At 33.6% G+C, this 23,688-nt stretch overlaps 1 protein-coding gene across 7 annotated transcripts in view; it reads right to left on the minus strand.

Annotated features, from left to right (window-relative positions):
- OXR1 (oxidation resistance 1) overlaps window positions 1–23,688 on the minus strand; it is a 363,374-nt gene that overhangs the window by 33,712 nt on the left and 305,974 nt on the right. For all 7 annotated transcript variants that reach the window (XM_090283450.1, XM_090283452.1, XM_090283448.1 and 4 more), the window contains 5 exons: window positions 21,094–21,176; window positions 15,360–15,467; window positions 14,341–14,454; window positions 7,209–7,361; window positions 2,829–3,013 (listed from right to left, as the gene is read on the minus strand). In XM_090283450.1, the coding sequence (XP_090139576.1) occupies window positions 2,829–3,013; window positions 7,209–7,361; window positions 14,341–14,454; window positions 15,360–15,467; window positions 21,094–21,176 (643 nt within the window). The remainder of the gene's footprint in view (window positions 1–2,828; window positions 3,014–7,208; window positions 7,362–14,340; window positions 14,455–15,359; window positions 15,468–21,093; window positions 21,177–23,688) is intronic.

Here is a 23,688-nt window from a genome sequence, read left to right on the forward strand (position 1 = left end):
AATATGGAAAACATCAATATAAGATTTCCTGAATTAATCTACCTGAAGAGAAGATAATAAGTTTTAGGTGAAGCAAAATTCTAAGTTAAAATGTATTCATTGATAGCATATGAAAAAATAAGCTTAGGTAAAATTTTGATTAAAATTTAAATGCCTTAATAAAGGAAGACATTGATTGATATTACACACACATGCACACACACAGTGCTTATTTCCATTTAAATAGAGATTAAACTAAAATATAGAGCTCAAATGCAAAGCTGAAAACCAACCTGAGTAGAACTGAGGCAAAAGTACTTACAGGAATTCTTCAGGCTACCAGCAACAATTCTTAGTAAAAACTCTAAGAGAACTTGTTCAACTAGAGGAATTAGATATTAGATAGCTGAATGGTTTTTAATTGCATCTAGGTTTCCATGTTTAATGGCATTTGTATATGGAAGTAGTAATTTCAAAAGTTAAGTTTAAGTTCTTGAAGGAGGTAGTACAAACATTTATAGCATGAAATACAACTCCGCAATTTAAAATGACAGTTCGAAATAGTTTGTGATACATGAAAACTGCATGAGTTCTCAGCAGAAAAACTATTAACATTTATGCAAGCGTGAAAATACAAAACACTGAGAAGTAACTCAACACAAAAATAATTGGCTGTCTCTGGATGGTGAAGCCGAGAACTCCCTTCTTCCTAGTCACCTTTAGGTATTTTTCAAATTTTCTAGAATGATTATGCATAATTTTTATAACGATAGGAAAAATTCCACAAAATGTATTAATTAGTTGAAGTCCAATTCATATCTCTGCTTCTCATATCTGATTCACCGTTTAAAAAACACAATTTAATCTGTGCTATAAAATATGTAACAGTGTCATCTACTGGTGGTCCACTCAACCTGCATACAGGGTTGGGCAAAAGTAGGTTTACAGTTGTGAGCATGCAAAGGTGTTTATTCTTATATCATTATTTATTAATTATTGTATTATTTTCCATATGAACAACTGTAAACCTACTTCTTCCCTACACTGTACAGAGGTCTTGGAACTTGACAAAGTTCTGAGAAAATGTACATGTACATTTAATGAGACCCTTAGATAAGAGTTAAGTAACAAACCTAACAGGATATATATCTATATAAATGCTGTAACCTTCGGAGTTAATATCCCAAAAGACTAAATATTTATTAATGCCAATGATGCTTCTACTGCTCAATATAGTTTCAAAACAATACCTTTAAAATCAACTTCCCAAGCAGTTTAAGGCAAAAGAAAACCAATCAAATCTTATACTTCATTTTTGTCATGCATGACATTACTCTGAAAAACCACTTCATTTATATGATTTGTCACAAACACTGTTTTTAAATCAATTCATAAGGAAGAACTGAATGTTATTTCTTTCTGAAGAAATTAAAAAACAATGTTTAGGTCAAATGCATGGTCTTTCCAGGTCACATTCTGAATGGCAAAACAGTGATCTGCAAGACAAGAAGCCCTACAGCATCCTTGTACAATAATGACGGATCACTCAGCATAAGAGTATCCCAAAATACCACTATGCAAACGGACAAGCAGGGCAACAGAAAGTTAATCTTACCAATGACTGACAATATATACATGTACATATATAATCTTGTTTCTCTAAAATTAATCCTTCCCTCCTTCACTTTGGTCTCATCCCTCCACCCTCTCCAATAATCCTTATTTGCTGAAACTGACTTTGAACGATCTATAAAAATAACTGACATTAGAGGATATCCTAGGAATTACCCACCTTTAAAGATGAGTTTATCAAGCCAAAATAATATCTAGTGAGTGAAAGGTGTAATGAAGACATTTTGAATAAGGAATTTTATTCTCCACAGGTATCTTAACAACTCATGTAGTTTGCCTCACAAACAAAAATAATTTGGTCTTCTCCTTTGTAAGTAGTTCTATTCCACAAGATTAACTTTAAAACAGCCTTCATCATCCCTGTGGGCTAATACAGGGATATATATTTCAGAGTCAGTTATAGTGAGGCCAGTTTTTAAATTGTTGGCAGAGTCATGCATGAAGGAAAGGGGGAGTAGTTCTTGTCTATTATATATCAATTTCCTTCCTTTCTACTTCTTTCCTTCTTTGTATACTTATCTTTTAGCTCCTTTTATTTCTTATTTCTCCCCTTTCTGTCTGGTCATTCCTTTGGTCATGCACATTACGTGCAAAGACTCTGCTGACCTGTAGTCTCACATCTGTGCTACCTGAATCACAATCAGATAAGCACACATCCCCTGACACAAGATTAATGCTTTGTAACTGTGCAATTTTTGGATCTTCTTCCCTGTATTTTACACTTTTCTGAGAAAGAAGGATGCAAACATATAAATCAATAAACAAAAAGCACAAAGCCACTCTGCCTACAGCAATGTCAGGTTTTTGTTCACATGGCCTCCCCAAATCCTACCCGATTCTTCAGGCTCTTCTAAGAAAAATTTAAAAGCTACCTTTGATTGCTTATAGTACCCTGAATTACTCATATAAATAATTTATAATTCTGAATGCTATGTCTGAACAAAAAAAGCTGGTAAACATTGTATTAAACTAGTACTATAGGTTACTTTTAAATATCCAGTTTTCTGACCAAATATACAAACATAAACCTAAAACAATTCCTATCTATTCTAAGTGCATTGAGAATAATCTTTTCAAAACTATATATATTTTTGTTTCCTTATTAATAAAATGAAAAGCAGCTAAAATGAAACTAATAAAAATACTTCAGAGTATTAGACTAGGGTCAACTATCTAAACGCAATAAAACTGCAAAGGAGTATAAAAAACACTCTTACATGGGTAAGGATTCCTTTATTTTGCTATCCAAAATTTCTTTGTACATTGCAGCTGACATCACCTCTTCCATTGGACACATGATCCCATAATCCTCACAGCCATTCTCTTGAACCAAAGGGTCAGTTTTATGTGGATCAAACATTATATTATTTGGTGTAACTAGAAGCACACCACTGACTGTGCCCTAAGATAAAAAGAAAATGATGTTTAATCTTCAAAGTTTAACTTTTCAAAAAGTACTCTAGCTGTTTTCAATAATTTTCATCTGATGTTAAGCCACCTACTATATATAAAAGCAGTACATTCAAGTACTAAGGCATTCTCATGGAAACGTTAATAAAACACACATTTTCCCAGTAAGTTCTCCTCGTTAACAGAGAAAAAAATATTATATTTACTCTTAAACAACCAAGGCAGGTATACAATTTGCAGCCTCAGGAAAATACTGAGTTATAGCAGCAAGATAACGTCAGTAATGTGAGAATGGACCATAAGCTCCTGGAAGGCACGAGTCACGCTGTGCACTGACTTTCGCACTGCGTCCTGTGTTGTTCCCTCACTAGAGCCACCAAATACAGTTTTATGTATTCAATGCAAGTTTAATAAATAATGCTGACGATTCAATCCATTAGAAAAGGAAAAGAGTATAAACTCTTTTAAAATATTTTGTAAAAAATCTGCTTCACTTGATACTGCTATCACCTAGGCATGTGACCTTGGGCAGCAAGCAAAGCCCCTGGGCCTCAGTTTTTTAATCTATAGAATCAGGTAGATTAGATGACCTCCAAGGTATACCACAATCATTTTTATCTTAATTATAAAAGCTATGAAATTTGAAATATATTCAGACAAATAGTGATGCTAGAGTCCAATCCTCTCATTTCACAAGGAGCAAACTAAAATCCATAAGAAGCCAATCCCAATAATATTAGCTAATGTACTGAATGCTTTGTATGTATCACACTTTATATACATTGCTGTTCATTTGATCATCAAGATCAGCTCTGAGATGAGTATACGTATGAGAAAATTAAGGTTGAGAGAGACTGGGCAACTTGTCCTAAAATAGTAACACAGCTAGCTAATAAGAGGTAGAACAAGATTCAAAAGCCAGGCAGTCTGTGCTGTTACTATAAACCCTCCACATCCAAGTAACAAACTATATAATCACTTCAACTCAAGTGCCAACTACACAATAACTTAATCCCATTTCACTATATCCTATAAGTATAAAAATGAAGAGTCAGACAAAATTCTAAAAACACACCAACTAGTTTCTTCAAAGTTGTCTTGTGTTTTTTCTGAAGCTAATAAGAAAAAGAAAAAGACTTAAATCCTGTTTGATTTGGTACTACACCCACCTTCCAATTCCATACTCAGCTCTGTGAATTCACTTGGTTTAACTTTAAGGACATAAAACTACCTTTAAAAATAATAAAGTAAAAAAAGAAAATCCTACTAAAAATGGTCACCTAATCACAAGTAGAAAAAAAGTTATTGCAAATGTTCAAGATAATATGCTTATCATTCACCATAACTATGCAATATTGGAGAGAAAAATATATGCACACAAGCACTTTGGTGAGGGAAAGGGAATCAATCTGAAACTATGAATTGCATTTCTTTTTGTTCAGACAGACTATGGGCCTCTTAAGTATCACTTAATCATCCTCCGATTAATATTTTAAGTAGATTTACATACATCAGTTTGTATTCCTGGATCAATGGCAACTCAAGCCAATGAGAGATGGTAAAGTGTGTTGTAGGAACACTTGCATTGCTGGGTATAATCCAAGAAATAGATAATAAAGAGTAGAGTATAAACAATGTAAGAATACCGTGATACTCCATATATTCAAGAATGCAGAAGATTGTGCAAGCTAAATAGGGTCCACGAAGATGACCCACTCTGAACTTATAGATGAAAAATACGCTAGATAGAACATAAAGATATAGTAATTTAAACTGTTCAAAACAATGAAAAAAAAAGAGAGCAAAGTACCACTGAAGCTATGAGAGACAACACTGAGATGTCTAAACATGCGTAATTTGAGCTCCCAGTGAAGAAAGGAGAGTGGGAAAGAAAAAAGTATTTGAAGGTATTTGGCCAAAAAGGTTATAAATTTGAGGAAAACTATAAACTCATGTATTCAAGAAGCTACATCAATCTTAAGCAAAAAAATAAAAATATAACAAGGCATATCATAATCAAATTGCTCAAAAACAGACCATCTTAAATGCAACTAGAAGAAAATACTATGTTTTATACAGAACACCAAATATAAAACCTACAGAAGACGTATCTTTAGAAACAATGCAAGCTGGAAAACAGTAGCCTTCTGAAAGAAACATCTTTAAAATTCTGAGAAAAAACTCTTGTCAATCCAAAATTCTATGCTCAATGAAAAGATCTTTCAAATACAAAGAAATGGTCAAAAATAAAGGATAGCAAATAACATTATGAAAACAGGCTCAATTTCATAAGTCATTAGGAAAATGCAAGTTAAAACAATGAATCACCATTAACGACCGATTGGCATGGCTAAAATCTAAACACTGACAACGGTGAGTGCTAGTGAAGGTGTGCAGCAACAGTCAGCCGGTACTGACTGCTTTTGGGAACACAAAATGGTACAACCACTTTGGAAGACATTTTGGGGTTTTCTCACAAAGCTAAACATGTCTACACAAAAAAACCTGCCTGTGAATGTTTACAGCAGCTGTTTTCATATGTGTCCAAATTTGGAAACAAACAATTGTCCTTCAGCTGATGAATTCAAAAATCCACACAATGAATTACTGTTCAGTAATTGTTTAAAAAAAAAAAAAAAAAGACAGCTGTCGAGTCACAAAAGACGTGGAGGATTCTTAAATGAATACTGCTAAGTGAAAGACAATCTGAAATCATACAATCATACTACATGATTCTAACTATAGGACACTATGGAAAAGGCAAAACTATACAGTAAAAGACTGGTAGTTTTCAGGGATTGAGCGAGGGAACTGACCAGGCAGAGCACAGAGGCTTTTTAGGGTAATGAAACTGTTCTCTATGGCACTGTAACGGTGGGTAGATGTCATTACTTGTGTAAGCCCACACACAGAATGTGCAGCACAGAGTGAATTCTAACGTAAGGTATGGAAACCCATTTTAAATATAAAAGCACAGGCCAAAAGTAAAACAACAAAAGAGATAAACCATGTTAGCACTAATCTAAAGGGATCTGAAGTATCCACAAAGTATATTTCATTGCAAGAATATTAATTACCAAGAATAGCGAAACAAATCAATTCATCAAGACAATATAATAATCTTAAACATCTTTACGCCTAATGGCAAAGTTTCAAAATGCACAAAACAAAAACAGATATGGAAGGAGAAATAGATAACTATCGTGAGATTATTTCAACACCCTCCTGTCAATAACTGATAGGACAGAAAGGGAAACAGTAGGGAAACAGAAGAACAACACTATCACTCAACTGGAATTAATTGACATTTATAGAATAATCCTCCCAATAACAGCAGAATACACATCAATTTCAAGTGCACATGTAATATTTATCAACATATACCACATTCTTGACCATATAATAAGTCCTATATCAAGTCTTCAAAAAGTAGCATGTTCTCTAACCATATGGAATAATATTAGAACTCAGTAACCGAAGATATTTTAAAAAATCCCCAAATGTTTAGAAACTAAAACACTCTAAATATTCCATGGGCCAAAGAAGACATTCTTTGCAATGTTTTCCAACTCTGTGTTACTTTACCATATTGCCTCTGCAGATGTGATATGCTTTGCTTAGTAAAGCAGAAATGTGTGGTATATAACACAGATTCAAACTCAGTGTGGATTCTAGCCATGATGGAGACTTGGGCATATTAACCCTTTCTGATATATACTTTTTTCCTGTGAAAAAGAAATAGGACTACCTATTGCGCAGGATTAGTATGAGTTGATAAAATTATTAAGACACCAAAAATTAGTTTCTGGCATACAGTAGGTACTCAATAAATGGCAGTTATCTTCTTGTGTGTTATACTAACTTTGCAAGAGTTAGCACTTCAAAGAGTGCCCAGGAGTAGTCATTTTATATCAGCTTTTAAAAATATTCTACCATCAGCAAAATAAATTCACCTTATTGTTGAAAATTTATCTATATCCCACTGCCTTTAACAATTTGCAACAGACCACCAGATTGTTAGTTATGAGCAAAATCCATACTAACTCAAACTAGTAGTTCCACTAATACTTTTAAAAATATTCAAGCATTTGCTGATGTTGATGACTTAAAATGTAAATGCCATACTGTCATATTTTAGTAATAAATAAAGCATAATTAAAAATATTTTCTAAGGTGCTATTCATTACCTTGCCTCTGGTAACATATTTGCAATTAATTTTTAGAAACTTCTCAGTAAATGCTTCTTCCTCCTCAGAAGTTGAAGATATAACTCGTGCAGGTCGAACACCAGTAAAAGTAGATGAGGGAGTTGTTTCTTTCGGGTGGACTACATCAGGATTCTTAAAAATAAATAAATAAATAAATAAATAAATAAATAAATAAATAAATAAATAAATAAATGTACTTTGGAGAACTAAATAAAAATAAGTACATTATTAAAGTCAAATGAATAGCTTTCCTTGATAAATGTTCTTCCTTCTCATCACATTCTGGAGGTTAGCGCAAAATAGTCTTATGTAAAAAATATAGGTAAGAACGCTTGCTCTTTTAATGGGGGATATATCTATGAATCATTTGGGGAATGTTGAAACGTATATTTCTTATATCCCCAGGCCCTGACATGTGAATACCAAACACAAGGGCACACAGACACAGTCTCTCCCTCTCCCTCCTCTCTCTCTCTCAGTAGCTCCCAAATTAAACCACTGAGCCTGATAAGATCATTTACTACATCCCCGAGGTGCTGGGAGCAAAGAGAAAGTAGAGTGCTTGTCTGTGATATCTAGGAATTTAGCAGAACCCATTCACTGAAAGAGCATTTTAAAATATATAATATGTACAGAGAAAGAGAAATAAGAAGAAAGAGGAATGTAGGGAGGGAGTGCTGGCGCCTACTTTAAGGATGGTATATCTGAGAACAAGTCTTAGAGCACATGCAGCATTTAGTCTCTTCAAACTATCGTGCTATTTGTAACTAGGTCTTTAACTTCTTGCAAGTCTGCTATTATTTGTGATTAATGTCTGCTTGCAGGTACACAGTGAATTGTGTGATTATGATTAATATGGAAAGGGATTTACTTTATCAGATTTCACAAATATGCTCAAGCTTCACCAAACCTCTGTAAAAAATTAACCTCACTCTTCTATATATCTTCTCATAAGAAAATAGTCCCTGAATGTTTTTAAAAATAATCTTGAGCAGTTAGAAAATGTTCTAATTATTCCTTTTTTTCTCAGAAATAAGGGAGATTAAATTCTATAATATGAACTGAGTTCTAAGTTCTATAAAATAAATTCTGTAATTCTCTTTTAATTTTTAACCAGCAATGTTATGGGGTTGATTGTGTCACCCAAGAGACATACTGAAGTCCTAATCCCCAGTACCTCAGAATGTGACTTTACTTGTAAATAGGGTTTTTACAGATGAAATTAGTTATGCTGAGGTCATACAGGAGCAGTAGGGTGGACTCTCCCCAATTACTAGCAGTCCCTCATAGGCAAAGGAGACCAGTATGTGAAGACACAGACCCACAGGTGGAAGACAGTCATATGACTACAAAAGCAGAAAGAGGACTAATCTAAAACAAGCCAAGGAGTGTCAGGGAGTGCTGGCGAACACCTGACTAGAATAGAGTCAAGGAAGGATTTTCCCCCACAAGGATCATGGCCCTGCCAACGGCTCAATTACAGACTTCTAGCCTCCAGAACTGGGAGATAAATTTCTGGATTAAACACACCCGCTTTGTGACCCTTTGTTACGGCTGCCCTAGGAATCTAATACAGGCAACTCGTAATTTTTTAAGTTACATAAACAGAATATTAAAAAATCCAGAAAATCTTAAATATTGAAAGTAGTAAAGGAAAAGAAAAGCCAATGCTTCTGTTCACCTTTTAATCAGTTTAAACAATATTTCTGAATTATCTGCTTACTTCTATTTTTTGCTTTGGTTAAGCAAAAACTTGCTACATTACTTTCAGACAGCTGTTTATTGTAAACTTTCTAGTTTCTATAATTATAAGTGCATAGTAAGCACTTTTTACTAATAAGTATAATAATTAACTATGTCACATAGTTAACAGTATAATCACAGTCTACGCTTAAAAAGAAACTTTCAGTGTACCTAAGCTCTATAGTTTACGTTATGTATTTTCTTCCTGTAAGGCCTAGGTTTCCATAGGAACTCTTTAATTTTCTTTTTTTTCAAAATTACATTTTCTTACTACCGTACACCTGGTTCAATGTTGTAAGCACTAATTTTCTTACAATCTTTTAGATTTATTAGAATATACTAAAGAGTATTCTATATTAAAAACAACTATCTGTATATCCCATCCTTCAGTAAAGTATATTAATATAAGTGTTAAAAAAACTCTAAATTATTTCATTTTCCACATTATTTATTTTAAACACTTTTCCTCTGAATTTCATCCTGAATATATTACACAGGTAGATTTAGCCTAAAAAAAAAACAAACAAAAAAGGATAAACATTTATAAAAGGATGTTAAATTTAAAGAAGCTTAAAGATGATAATGCAAAGTGTCAGTTATTGCTATACTCATTTATAATGATTACGTATTACTCATCTTATTGGGTCCAATTATTTATTGAGCAATAGTAGTTTCTTGTGGGGAATCGCTCCTTGTGGTTTTGGGAATTGTAGCCCAAGCCATGAGCCAGGCTGCACACTTCCTCCCCCCCCCCACCCCCCCCAAGTCTCTGAGTCTCAACAGAAAACTGGAAGGCGGGGGCAGACAAGACCGAAGGCCACTCAGAGGGTTTCCATGGGAACTGGATTTAAAGAATGCTTATTATGCTTTGGAGCTTGCTCTGTTTTTCTTATCTCTTAGTTAACTTTAAACATCTCTAGCAGGGAATGTATGAAACCTTACACCTAATGCCAGTGTGGCATCAAGATGTTTAATAGACCCTGACACAGACTGGTCACTGTACCCTCTATATTGATACTTGTATTCTGTAACTGTCAACTGTAATCCGGGTGCCTAAAAGCTATTGATGACGTATGAATTTTGACCTTGTATCTCCCATGCGTACCCTTGTCAATAAAAAGCATGAGGGACGGAGGTCTTGAGCTTTCTCCACTCGAGGAAACAGATGCCTCCTTTCTCCCCCAGACAAAATACAGTGTCCTGGATAAATGTGTTCCGCCGTGGTCATGAAACCTCTGCTGGACAGAGTAGTTTCCAACTGAGCCAGGGCGTTGGAGGCAGCTCAGCCTCAGTTTCTGAGGTATTAATTTTCAGCTATAAAGTGGTAATTAAGAACATGCACTCTGTACTCAAACTACCGGGGTTGAAGTCTTCACTCAGCTACTAGCTAATTGAGTGAACTTAGATAGTTTATTACTTAACCTGTCTCCCTCAGTTTCCTCAACTGTAAAATAAATACTGCATTGGTAATATACTGAAAGTAAAAGATGGCACATCAACCTGAGTAATTTTAAGTTTAATAATGGAACTATTTACAAAGGTATGCAGTGTAAAATGGAAATCCAGGTGAACAACAACAGGAGTTTCATTATCACCTGTAGGCCGGAAGAGGGAAGGGGGAGGAACTCATGCCTAAACCCAGACAGAGAGGACTCTGTAGAAAAGGTTGTCTGTCTGACAAGAAATGAGGTATTGAAGAATATAACCACTCTGGGGTGATCCTGTAGACAGGAAGTAAGGAGAATAAATATGTCCCCCACCTTCTTTTCCCTTATCTTTTGCCAGCGCTATCAAAGACCAAAATCGACAGAAAGAAAAGGTCAAGGGAGCCCAAAATGTACTCTACAGCCCGAAGGAATACAGAAAAAAGTGTAGAATGGGTCTATAAGGAAAAACAGACAGCCAGGCTAAGTGTTTATCTCATACAAGTTTGAGATTAGGAATAAATAAGACTTCCAAAGTGCTCAGAATTGTACTTGACCTATAGAAAATTTTAGTTATTATTTATTCTCACTTTGGTTTTATCTATTTTTTTTTTGTGAATATGTGAAGAAAAAGAAAAATGGACCGCAGAAATTCTCAAATATATTATTTTTAAGGGAAAATAAATTATTCAAAAAGCCACTGAGATCCTTTATGCTGCCAAAGCCAGGAACATAACATTTTAGCTTCATAAGTAAGCTAAAATCTACTACGTAGTAGTTACTGCTCATGCTTTTGTACTAATTTTCTTCATAGTAATGCCTATTTAATTGGTGGCTTTGGTAACTGATTAGTGCTCTTAATAATCAGAGCTCCAGACACAGCATTTCCCCAAATAAATAATACAAGCTTTTGACCTTTGCCCCCAACTTTCCTATTATTAGTGGCTTTCTCAATAGTCAAAGCTGGAGTGGGCACTGGCTGAACGGTTCATCCCCCTTTAGCGGGCAACCTGGCCCACTCAGGAGCCTTTGTTGACCTAACAATTTTCTCCCTTCACTTGTCAGGGGAATCATCTATACTAGGGGCTATTAATTTTATTATTACTATTTGTTTAATCTGTCCTAATCACAGCTTTTACTAGTTCTGTCTCTTCCTGTCTCAGTGGCCAGCATCACAGATGTTATTGACGGACTGAAATCTAATACCACTTTCTTTGACCCAGCTAGGGAGGAGATCCTATTTTATACCAACATCTATTCTGATTTTTTGGGCACCCAGTTTACATTCTGATCTTGCCCGGACTTGGAATAATTTCACATATTGTTACCTACTACTCAGGAAAAAAAGAACCATTTGGGTACATGGTTATGGTCTGAGCTATAAGGTCAATCGGATTTCTATGCTTTATCATTTGAGCCCATCACATGTTTACAGTAGGCACAGAGGTCGACATGAGCATACTTTACATCCGCTACTAGAACTATTGCTACCCCAACCGGAGTAAAAGTATTTAGCTGGTTAGCGACCTTACATGGACGCAACATCAAGTGATCTCCTGCTATACTCTGAGCCCTTGGTTTTATTTTCTTGTTTAGTAGGAGGCTTAACAGGCATCGTTCTTCATAACATATACTATATAATAGCACATTTCCACTATGTCTTATCAATAGGGGCCATGTTCGCTAGTATAGGCAGATTCCTGTGAGTATTCAGGATACCTGTCAATGATTATTAGAAATATAAACTCTAACAATTTTGGAGAAAAACCTGTAGTAACAATACTAATTACATTATTTTAATTAATATAATACAAGTATGAATTATATCTAATAAAACACAAGATCCCTGCTTCTAAGCATAAATCCAATAAATCCAGTAATTACAATACTGAGATATGAGCATTTGAGATATGTAGAAAGTTATATAGGATTATACTGGAATCTAGTAATGACCATATTTCTAGGTTAAAAAAACAAAACAAAAAACTACTGCCCTGGTGGGTGTGATTCAGTGAATTAAGCACCTGCTTGTGATCCAAAAGGTCACCAGTTCAATTCCCACTAGGACACATGCCTGGGTTGCAGGTCCCCAGTTGGGGGCATGTGAGAGGCAACCAATTGATGTTTCTCTTCCTCTCCCTCCCTTCCCCTATCTCTGAAAATAAATAGAATCTTAAAAACAACAACTCAAGTTTACATTATTACTGTTCAAAAGAATTATTTCTAATATTGTCTACAATCAGATAGCAAGAGATGGTTATCATCAGGTAAAGGGAACTTCAAGAACTCTTATATTTCTTCTCCTTTTCCTGGAACCATTTCAGGGAGAAAGAATTTATTCATGATTGGTTATATTAGAGGATACTTTCGGGGCCACTTCTGATAGTAGGTTAAAAGGTCATACATATGGCTTTATTCTTCTCTCCCTCTTTTTCACCAACATGACAAAATTGTGAAAAATAACCTTTTCAAGTAGGAGGAGACCTGGCCTTGCTATTCCCTTGAGCTTCAGCTTTCTCTTCTCTTTGATTTTAAGCTTTCAATAAAGTCAGTTGATAGGCAAATTTGGGGTAAAGGTGAGGGACAGAAAAGGGTCCCACAGGTTCCTTCCTTGTCAGGCAAGATGCTACAGTCAAGGCTTTTCACAATTCTGCTTTAGGGTTTAAAACACAAACTAAATTAACTGAAGGCTACACTGCTCTACTTTGTTATTTACTCTTATGAGTATATTTCTTTTTTAAGTCCCACGGGAAAATGCCATGGCCATGTTCAACAAGATATTCTTGCATCACCTGGCTTAGCAATACCTATCATTATAATCTGACTTTCATTCTTATCAATGATGAGTAAGTGTAATACATCTATTCTTTTCATGTGAATACATTCTAAAGCACAATGTTGTCATATTTATGCAAATAAGATACCCAACTAACAAACACTTGAAAAAGACACCATATTCTACTTCCCATCCCACACCCCCGCTCTCTCTCTCTCTCTCTCTCTCACACACACACACACACACACACACACACACACACACACATCCCACCTCTGGGCAAGAAGAAAATAGTTAGCAATAATATCTTGTACTTTACTCCATGAAAGAAGTAAAACTAATTTAATACTAGAGCTTAGAAAGAAATAACACCTTATAACCTGTGGGAAAATTAAAATTAATAATCTGTGTTTTATTAGTAATATGCCATTTAGTATCCTAAACTTTCAGTGAAAATTGGGGCAGAGAAAAAAAACAATATCTCCTAAAGTCAGCAGAACATAGAAGAATCTCTCACAGGAGTCCAGCCATTTAATGGAGGAAGAACCTTTTACATAGAAACATAATCCTTAGGTTATTATGAAAATGGGAAATTATGATTAGTATTAATTTACATAGCAAAGGCACAAAAAATATTTCTTTCATATCTTATTAAAAATTATTAGTGTTTGGTTCCTTGAAATTAATTTGTAAAATAACTTATATAAAACACTGGTTCCTTAAAATATGCTAAATTAACCCATTATTAATTACTTGAAATTAATACTTGGAAGAATGTTAAGATGATAATAAATTATTTTTTAAAAGGCATTGTGTCAAAAATGAACTCGAGTTCTAAGTACTATTAGCAATATTCACAGAAACTGAAATAAAAATCAAGTTGAACATGAACTTCCTATTATGATGCTCTCATGTTTGTTAGGTAAAACTTCTTCCTTAGTTATTACATGGTATTTATAAGAGTGAATTGGTGAATATCCTTGGACCAATATCACGAACAGTAAATTAATTTAAGCTGATTTAATAAGAATGTTTTACAAATTTAAGTAACAATAAAGAGGTAAAATTTTGTTCTAACAATAGTCAAAGTAGGATTAAAAAATATGATGATATACACATGTACACTGAAATTTCTTCATAGTTATCTTTGAAAAGTAGAGACACTTACAGTGGTCTTATCAAATTCAACCTCAGATGATGTTGGTGACAGGGGACTTATGGGGCTTAGAGATGGAGAGCTTTCAACACTGGAGACATACTCAGGATCAGGAACATATAAAACCTGGAAGAAAACAGTCACACAAACTGAAATGTTAATAATCAGATGGTATTTTATTAGCAAGTACTATTAATGACTCTGAGCAATAAACAGAAAAAAAATCTTCAGATTAAAAAATTTATTACCATAATAATTCTAATAAAATAAGAATATATTTCAATTAGAAAAATTTGATATACATACTATCAAGGATAGGGTGGGGAAATGATAATTTTATACTATGGGAGTTCCTCTTAAAAGACAATTTTGCAATAGCTAGCAAAATTTAAAATGCATATATCCTTTATTACAGCAATTTTACTTCAAGGACATTACTCTATTAAAATATCTGTATATAAAGAAAAGAGATACGTTCCCTATCGCGATGTTTACAATAGCAAGAGAATAGAAACAAGTAACAGCTTATAACGCCTAAACTAAAATATATAAATACAGCACAATACTCCACACACAAAAAAGTCTGCGATTATGCTGTGCTTATATAAAACTTTTTCCAAAGTCAAAGTTAAATAAAAAAAATAAAAAAAAAAAAGGCTGGACTATATCTGGAAGGGATACAAATTAGTAACTGTGGTTGCTTCTGAAAAAAGAAACTAAAAGTCTGAGATAGGATAACTTAATCTTTAAAAATGTTTGAATTTTTTTATCATGTACTGTTTTTGGTATTTTATAAAGCTCTTTAAAACTAAATTTAAAAGATAATTCACAATAATTTTCAATATGTATTAAGAAAAATATATTTGGATATACGTGACAGTTTATTTTCTCTCCTGAAGCAAACCTGATTTGTTCAAAGCATGCATAAAATTATTATTCTTAAATTTTCTATATTATTAGATATGCTGCAATGAATACTTTCTGTATTGTGACTTAATGCTTCTAAACACCAATGCATTAAAAAAAGATACCTGTCCGGTAACAACAGCTCGGGAGAATAACTTATTTAATTGAACAAGTTCATTTGGTGTTGTATCAAATTTCAGGGCTATACTATTCAACGAATCTCTTGACTCAACCTGTTTAAAAGAAAACATAAATTACTCTAATTTGTTAAAATAGAGAAAGTCAACTAAGAGATTTACTGATTATCAATATATTTATAGACAATCTCATTTAATTAACAAGTGGTATTTCCATCTTTGGAGATAGGATAACTTAAGAAATTCTATGTTTTGTTAGCAAATGATCTCAACTAATTATGATAGAGTATATGCTCACAATTACATGTGAGCCTCTACTTCAAGCAATCTCAACACAAAATATAATTCACAAAACACGAACAAGTGATTTTATTTTACAGAGACTTTAAAACAATATACTATTTCTCTAAATAGTTTCTAAAACATGTAACTTCTAGAAACACCCTCTCTTATTTCGGGAAAGTATGCCCTTTTTACAGACTCATAGATAAAGAACAGACTGACAGCTGTCAGAGTGGAGGGGGGATGCAGGGCCAGACAACAGTACAGTGACTACCAGAGAGGGAATGAGGTGGGGCAGGGAGGTAAAAGAGGGTATGGGGGGACAAATGGTGATGGAAGAAGTTACTTGGGGTGGTGAACACACAATACAATATGCACGTGATGCATTATAGAATTGTATACCTGAAACATATATAATTTTATTAACCAATGTCACCTCATTACAGTAAATTCAACTTAAAAAGTATGCCTATTTTAAACTTAAATTGCTATTTCTAATGATCTTATGTATAGCTTCTGCCATTTAAATGTATAAATTAGACAATATCTTTGAGACCTAACTGGTTTGGCTCAGTTGGTTGGGTGTCATTCCGCAAAGCAAAAGGTCACCAGTTTGATTCCTGGTCAGGGCACATGCCTCGGTTGTGGGTTCAGTCTCCAGGGAGGGTGCATAGGTGAGTCAAACCAATCGATGTTTCTCTCTTACATCAATGTTTCTGTCCCTCTTTTTCTCTCCCTCTTTAAAAGTAAATAAAACCTTTAAAAATATATATTTGAATCAAAGTTGAACAATCTCCTTGTGAATCATTGTTTAGAGATCATGTTATAGAAATTTTAAATCACAGGATTTTGCCAATTATCCTGAAAGAAGAAGTCATTTCATCAGTCAACGTATTCCTTTGGAATCTTCTACGTGAGAGCTCCGTAGAGGGGAAACTTAAGTGCGACTAAGTGGCTTTAGTTCACAAGAGATTTACAATCTAATTGGAAAATAAGACATAGAAGGTTCTATAAATGAAACAAGTGTACTAGAAGTTCTGAGTATAAATGGAGGACCACATTTGCTCCACATTCGTTGAGGAGTGACTTTATAGAAAAGATTTAAGGCAAAATCTAGAAGAAGGGAGCATTAGAGAGAAGAGAAAAAGATTCCTAGTGAAGAGTTTAGAAATGACATGTTTGAAGACAAAAAAGTATAAAACCTATTTATGGGATAGTGTCTCTTCCTCCTAAACCATCCAGAGTATACTCATGATTTGAACATTTTAGGAAGGCAAATAGCTAGCTAAATCTCAAAAAAGGATGAGTTTAAACAGGCATTTAGAATTAGGCTAGAGAAGACTCTGAAAGTCAGAAATAGTAGATATGTATTGGGCATAAAAAACAACAACTAAATATATTTTAATGGTTTTATAAAACCAAATTTATGCCAAATACACAGGATAATAATCTAGTCCTGCTTCCTTCCTCTGTGTAAACCTTATCTATGCAATGAATTGATTTATGACCTATTTTATTGAAATAGAATATATAAAAGCTCTCTGTAAACAAATTTTATTTTGCAGTAACATCTAAGTTTACAAAGTACTTTTATATTGATTAATCACACATTTTGTCCTCAGAATGAGTCCATTAAATGAGGCAATAAAAGTAATAAAAAAGCCAGCAATATTACAAAATAAGAAAGTTACATGGCCTGAGTGGAAACAGATCTAGGATTAAAGAGACCAGAGAATGGATGCTGAAAAAACAACATAATGCTACTGTAGTAAATCAGGTTTAAGGTAATAAAAATGTAAAAAGATCAAGAAATAAGATTTTCACATTAAGACAACAGAAGACAATGAATGCACACATTGAGGTTGTGATGATGGTGGCAGCAGCATTAGGTCAGGGGAGCAAATGTTAATGAGCAATAGATGCTGAATGCTAAAATTCCGAACTGGATAAGACTGAAGGGAAATGGAAATTTAAAAATTAAGAATGTTGGGCAAGGATGGAGAAAGAATTAGTCAGAGGCTTGCTATAAATTGTTAAATATGAAGGGATAGAAGGAAATGCAAGCATCCAGAAAGGTATGAATATGAAAAGCTTACGTCTCACCCACATAGTTTATACAGTAAACTTCTTAAGCACCCAAGCAACAGAATGTAAATGGAGAAGTGAAAAGAAACAAGGGACCACTCACATACGGAATCAAGAGAATAGCAGCAAAGGAGATGGAAGATACAGTCAAAATGATAGCAAGAAGCCCTGGCTGCTGTGGCTCAGTGGATTGAGCATCAGCCTGTGAGCCAAGTGTCGCTGGTTCGACTCCCAGTCAGGGCACATGACTAGATTGCACGTCAGGTCGGGGTGCAAGCGAGAGGCAACCACAGAGTGATGTTTCTCTCCCCCCCTCTTTCTCCTTTCCCCTCTCTCTAAAAATAAGTAAGCAAACAAATAAATTATTTTAAAAAATGATAGCAAGAATAACAGGGCAATGAAGCATAATGACAGTAAAATGTACTATAATTAGCTTCAAGAATAGAGAAAACAAGGAGAGGATATAATTTAAGAAATAATGGGTGGCAATTTTCCACAATTTATGAATGATATGATTCCTTAGACTAAAGAAAGAAAAAAAGGAAAATAAATAAAAATTTGTTTGAACCGAGACTTCTCATAGTGGCACTATAGAACTGTGAAGAGGAGGAAACTTCAGGAACAAAAAATAGAGAAAATCTGCAGACATGAGCAAAAAAAAAAAAAAAAAGGCAACAGAAGGACATAAGACAATGGATGACTGTATTCAAAGGGCTGACAGAAAATAAATGTCAATCTAATAATCTACTGACAGCTCAACCACCAGGAATGATTATTCAATAAAGACTTTTGGGCCCTGGCTGAGTAACCCAGCTGGTTACAGTGTCAGACCGGTAAGTCAGGGTTGTAAGTTCAATCCTTGGTCAGGGCACATACAAGAATCAACCAATGAATGCATAAATAAGTGGAACAACAAATCAATGTCTGTCTGTCTGTCTCTCAAATTAAAACAAAAAACAAAAAACTTTTTGGACATTGCCTGATTATCCATTCAAAGATCCTCACTAAAAGAACTATTAAAGGACCTTAAGAAGGACCAGAAAGATCAATGAACAGGAAGCAATAACAACAAAATCCACTGGGTTTGATAATTAGAAAATCATTAGTGACCTTGGAAAACACTCATTCAGTAGAAGGTACAGAGATAATTAAATTAACTAGGAAGAAAATGATAATGCATAGCATTTTCAAGGTCTAATTTTGATTCCTACTGAGAGTGGTTTTACAATTAAAAACAGTATGTGTCTGTGCATATGTGTGTACATATGTATACATATGTATGATTTTAACTTTAAAGCTATCTAAAGTACAAGATAAGTTTATACTATATTTAGGTGGTCTGGAAATACCTTTAAGCTCGATCATAAATATTTTAGAGTAAACACACTTTGAAAGTACACTATAATATTAAATGTTTTATTTTAAAATAAATACAGGGTTATATATTTTCCTAAATACAAAAATCATGTGGTATTAATATTTTATATAAAAATGTTTTATGAAAATTTTAAAAATCCTAATAAGAACAGAATATAAGACATACATATCTATCTTAACTTTAGAATTACATGTGTTTTTTTTTTCTTTTTTCTCTTTTTTTAAATAATTTATTTATGTTTGTTTACTTATTTTTAGAGAGAGGGAAAAGGTAGGAGAAAGAGAAACATCACTGTGTGGTTGCCTCTCACTCGTGCCCCCAACTGGGGACCTGAAGTGCAACCTAGTTATGTGCCCTGACTGGGAATCGAACCAGTGACACTTGGTTCGCAGGCCGATGCTCAATCCACTGAGCCACACTAGCCAGGGTTTGTTTTCTTTCTTTTAAGGTTTGGCATAGGAAAGACAGGATTAAGAAATGAAAAGAAAAAGACTAAACAAAGACCTGGTAGAGGATGCTTTATAGCTCTTCTGGTGAATACTTGATTATATCCCAAATGTCTATTACAACATTAAAAAAAAAAGTAATTTCAAATTTCAAATAAGCTTCCCCCCTAAAATAATCATTTTTAATTTGAATTTAATTTTGCTACAGATAACACAAGATTTACTGAATCACCAAAACAAAGAATGGTAAACTCCTAAATTCAAAACCAACTTAACTTTTACAATTCTGCACAGTCACATGGTTGGTTACACATGTAGATCACACCTTATGCTTCATTCCTATAATCTTATGCCTTAATAAGCCCTAATAAATACATCAAATTCAATTACCCAATATTTTACTGTTTGAACGTATTGCTTCAATTTCTCATCAATGCAGAGAAGGTAGAAGCACACTTAAGTTTATAATATGCTTTAAGAAGAGACTTTTTAGATAGTAAATATAATTCTACTCTGTTATCTGGTTCCTAACTTTTTAAAAATACAAAAATCTCAAACTGTGAATTACACAGTATATGAAAATGAAGTATAACTCAAGGTTTTGATAATTCGTTCAATTTTAAGAATTCATAGAAAACAGTCAAGATTCCAACATTGGAAGGTTTCACAATGACACAAATGCATAAATTGTTTAAAATTGTTATTTTCTAAATACAGTTATATTACCATATTAGAAAAACACAAAATTAAGCTGTTACAGTAAATGCTTTATAACATATTGAGATTATCTAAATAAACAAGATTTACATTTAATCAAATAAACAGCACACCAATCACTAAAGTCAACTTCTCACTTCATTTTTCCACAGTAACCAGAAATGTGAAAAGCTGACTACAGGTAAATTTGAGGGTCATTTCTGAAGATAGAAAGAAGCTCCATTTTCAGAGCTAAAGAAATTTTCCTATAAATCAGTATAAATAATCTAATGTGAGAGGTTATTCTGCAAGATTAATATCAATTTATCTTTTAAGTATTGTAGCTACCATTTTCATTATCATTAGCACTGCTGAGAAAAAATGAAGATCACATTTCTAAAAAAGTAAAATACTTTCTTAAAATCCTAACCTAATGAAATTATTACAGCATAGGAACTTTGGTTCCCAATAAATTAATATCAATATTAATTTTTTTTGAAATAACTATCTCTGTATCACAATTTCTCTTCCAAGAAAAATTCTTAAACTACAAGTAAAAATTTAAGTGTTATTATTAATAAAACTGTTGTTAAGAGTGAAGTACAGATTTTTAAAATAAGGCAACAGTGGCGCTAGCTGATGAATACTAAATGAGTGGAACAAAAAAAAAAATCAGTTTTCCCCCTCCCTTTCTCTCTCTCTTCCTCAAATCAATAAATACAATTTATTTTTTAAAAAGGCAATTAACTTTTGTCTTATTTATATACAAACAAAGGATATTTTAAATAAGACTGCTGCAAAGATAAATCAGCTTTTTCAAAAGAAGACAACTTACAGTATACTCAATAGTTCCTTTAGGTTTCTGAAAAGACATTCGTCTCCCATCTTTCTTGTCTAGAGTCTTCTTTTGGCCAGTGTCTAGAAAAAAAATGAGGCAAAATCCCTATTAAATTCATGTTCCTTTCAGAGTAATGTTAAAGATTGCTAAATAGCTCACTGGGCTGATATCTATGAGATTCACTAGTAATATAGCTTGTTCCCTGGGATTCTCTGCTCTAAAATACAATCGACTGTCAAAAAAAGGGAATGTACTTCCTCCCTGCTTGCTGTAGGAACTGACCAGTGTGAAATACTAATAGTTGGAAGTAAATTCAAAACGTTAAGTAACTGTTAGCAGAAAGGAAGTTATCAGAAACTAAATTATGGATCATTTCTTTCAACACGTCTAACCCAATTATCTGAAGATATATATACTTATTATTAACCAAACTAAGTCGAAAAAAATGTAACATTAGTCCTCACAGGAGAAAACCTCTCTACTTCTACAACCTGATTAATCTACAGAAATCCATTCCATTGTTCTCCCTCTGCTTCAATCTTAACTGACATTTTGGCTACAATAGTTTGTTTACATGAACCTAATTAGCTCAGTTGGGTGAATGGTTCTAATGAAGCATCAATAATAAAAATAATACTAATAATCAAGTCTAACCCCCCCCAAACAGTGAGTTCTGCAATACTCAAAAGACCAGTCCCAAAATATTCCTGATCTGCCAGGCTAACCCAAGTCTCTGTTATTAATCACATAGCATCCTTATATCTTCTTCACATCATCTGGCACCGTTTAAATTTCTTTTTTTAATATATTCCACTAAACTGTAACCTACATACACCATGCTTGCTTGGCTCCACCGTGCCCCCTTGGTTCCTAACAAATGGCCTGGCACATGGCAAGCATCCAATGTGAATGAACTAACATTCTGAAGCAACAACTTGAACTGTGCCTAGAACTACCACAGTTCTTATAACTTGTCATTAATTTTTCATTAAATAGAGAATTATGGTTCATCCATTAATCTCTAGAAGGACACACACACACACACACACACACACACACACACACACACACACACAATAGCTCCATACATCCCAGGGAATTCTGGATTCTGGTGTGCAGTCAGTGCTGAGACTCAATGCTCTAAAACAATGCCGGCTAATGACATATTTCTGCAGTAACAGAAATGCTTTCTAGCTACACTGTCTATTATGGTAGCCACCAGCCTTGTGGTTTTTGAGTACTTGGGATGTAACTAGTGAAAGTGAAAACTAAATTTTTAATTTCACTCACTGTAAACTAAAGCAGCCACATGTGCCTAGTTGTTACCATATTGGACAATGCAGATAGAAAATCTAGAATCCAGATTCCTCAACTCAGCACCTCACTAGTCACATTTCAAGTGTTCAACAGCCACAGTTGCCCAGTGACTACCATACTGACAATAAAAATAGAGAACATTTCCATCATCACAGCATCACTGCATCCTCAGATTGCTCTGGATCTGTACAAAACTGCTTTTACTAATTTGGATTTTGTTGTTACGCCACTGAGTTATATTAAAGAATAGTGTAAAAAACAACTTTTTGAAATTAAAATCTGTACTTACTATAAAGATGCTGAGGATACTTCTTGCTATATTAGTTTCATGACAATTTTTCTCTTTATTTTCACTAACAGAAATAGTTGTTTCTCCTGCCTGCCTAAGCAACAGGTTTATCTTTATCTTAGAGATACTATGACTTATGTCTGATCACATTTCCTTTTTTCACTGATTGCTAAAAACAAAGGCAAAATTTTAGCCCTTCTCTAAGGCACGAATGTGACCTTAAAACAAGCCCCTTTTTGTACTAAGATCATTCAACAAAACGTAGCAGGTCATTTAATGTAAGTTTGCTGGTGGCCATGAAAAGAGCCTTTATACACAGAAAAAACTGTTTGCAGTTACTTTACTTTTAAACAAATGTTTGCTTTATTTAAGTACAAATATAAAAACTTAGTTTTCCCTTAAACCTTCAACTATAAACTGCATTCTATTTATAAATCTAGTAAATTTTAACACACTTTCTAAGGTGTTTTTGATGGTTGATTAAGTCAAAGAGAAAACAAACTAAATATTCTTAAATAATCCTATTTATAAACAGGTAAATAAATTCTCTCAGATATACTAAACTGCACTAAACTGCATTTATAAATTTACTACATTCTATTTTAAACAGTTGAATTACATCTAACAAGAACCCTAATAAATGCATTACAATCAAGTTTTAACTATAATGAATGTTAAGTTCTCTTAAGTACTCCAAGTTTCTAAATTTAGACAGATACTTGTACCTTTTAACTTAAAATCACAAACCAAAAAACAATTACACAACCATTCATTTTAAATTAAGATTCACAGGACTAATTTGAATGTGCTATTATAGACATAATTCTCCAAAACATAAGAAATAGTTTAAAAACCAACCTTATTACCAAAATAATAATGCTAGTAAGTATTTAAAATGTCATCGTTTCTATATTTATTTCTAACCTTACCATGGATAAAAGACTCAGCCACTACAGAAAGTAGAGTAAAAGTATGGTCCCGAGACC

Source organism: Furipterus horrens, unplaced genomic scaffold (genome assembly GCF_987537825.1).
Source record: "Furipterus horrens unplaced genomic scaffold, mFurHor1.1.pri manual_scaffold_7, whole genome shotgun sequence".
In the NCBI taxonomy this organism is placed as follows: domain Eukaryota; kingdom Metazoa; phylum Chordata; class Mammalia; order Chiroptera; family Furipteridae; genus Furipterus; species Furipterus horrens.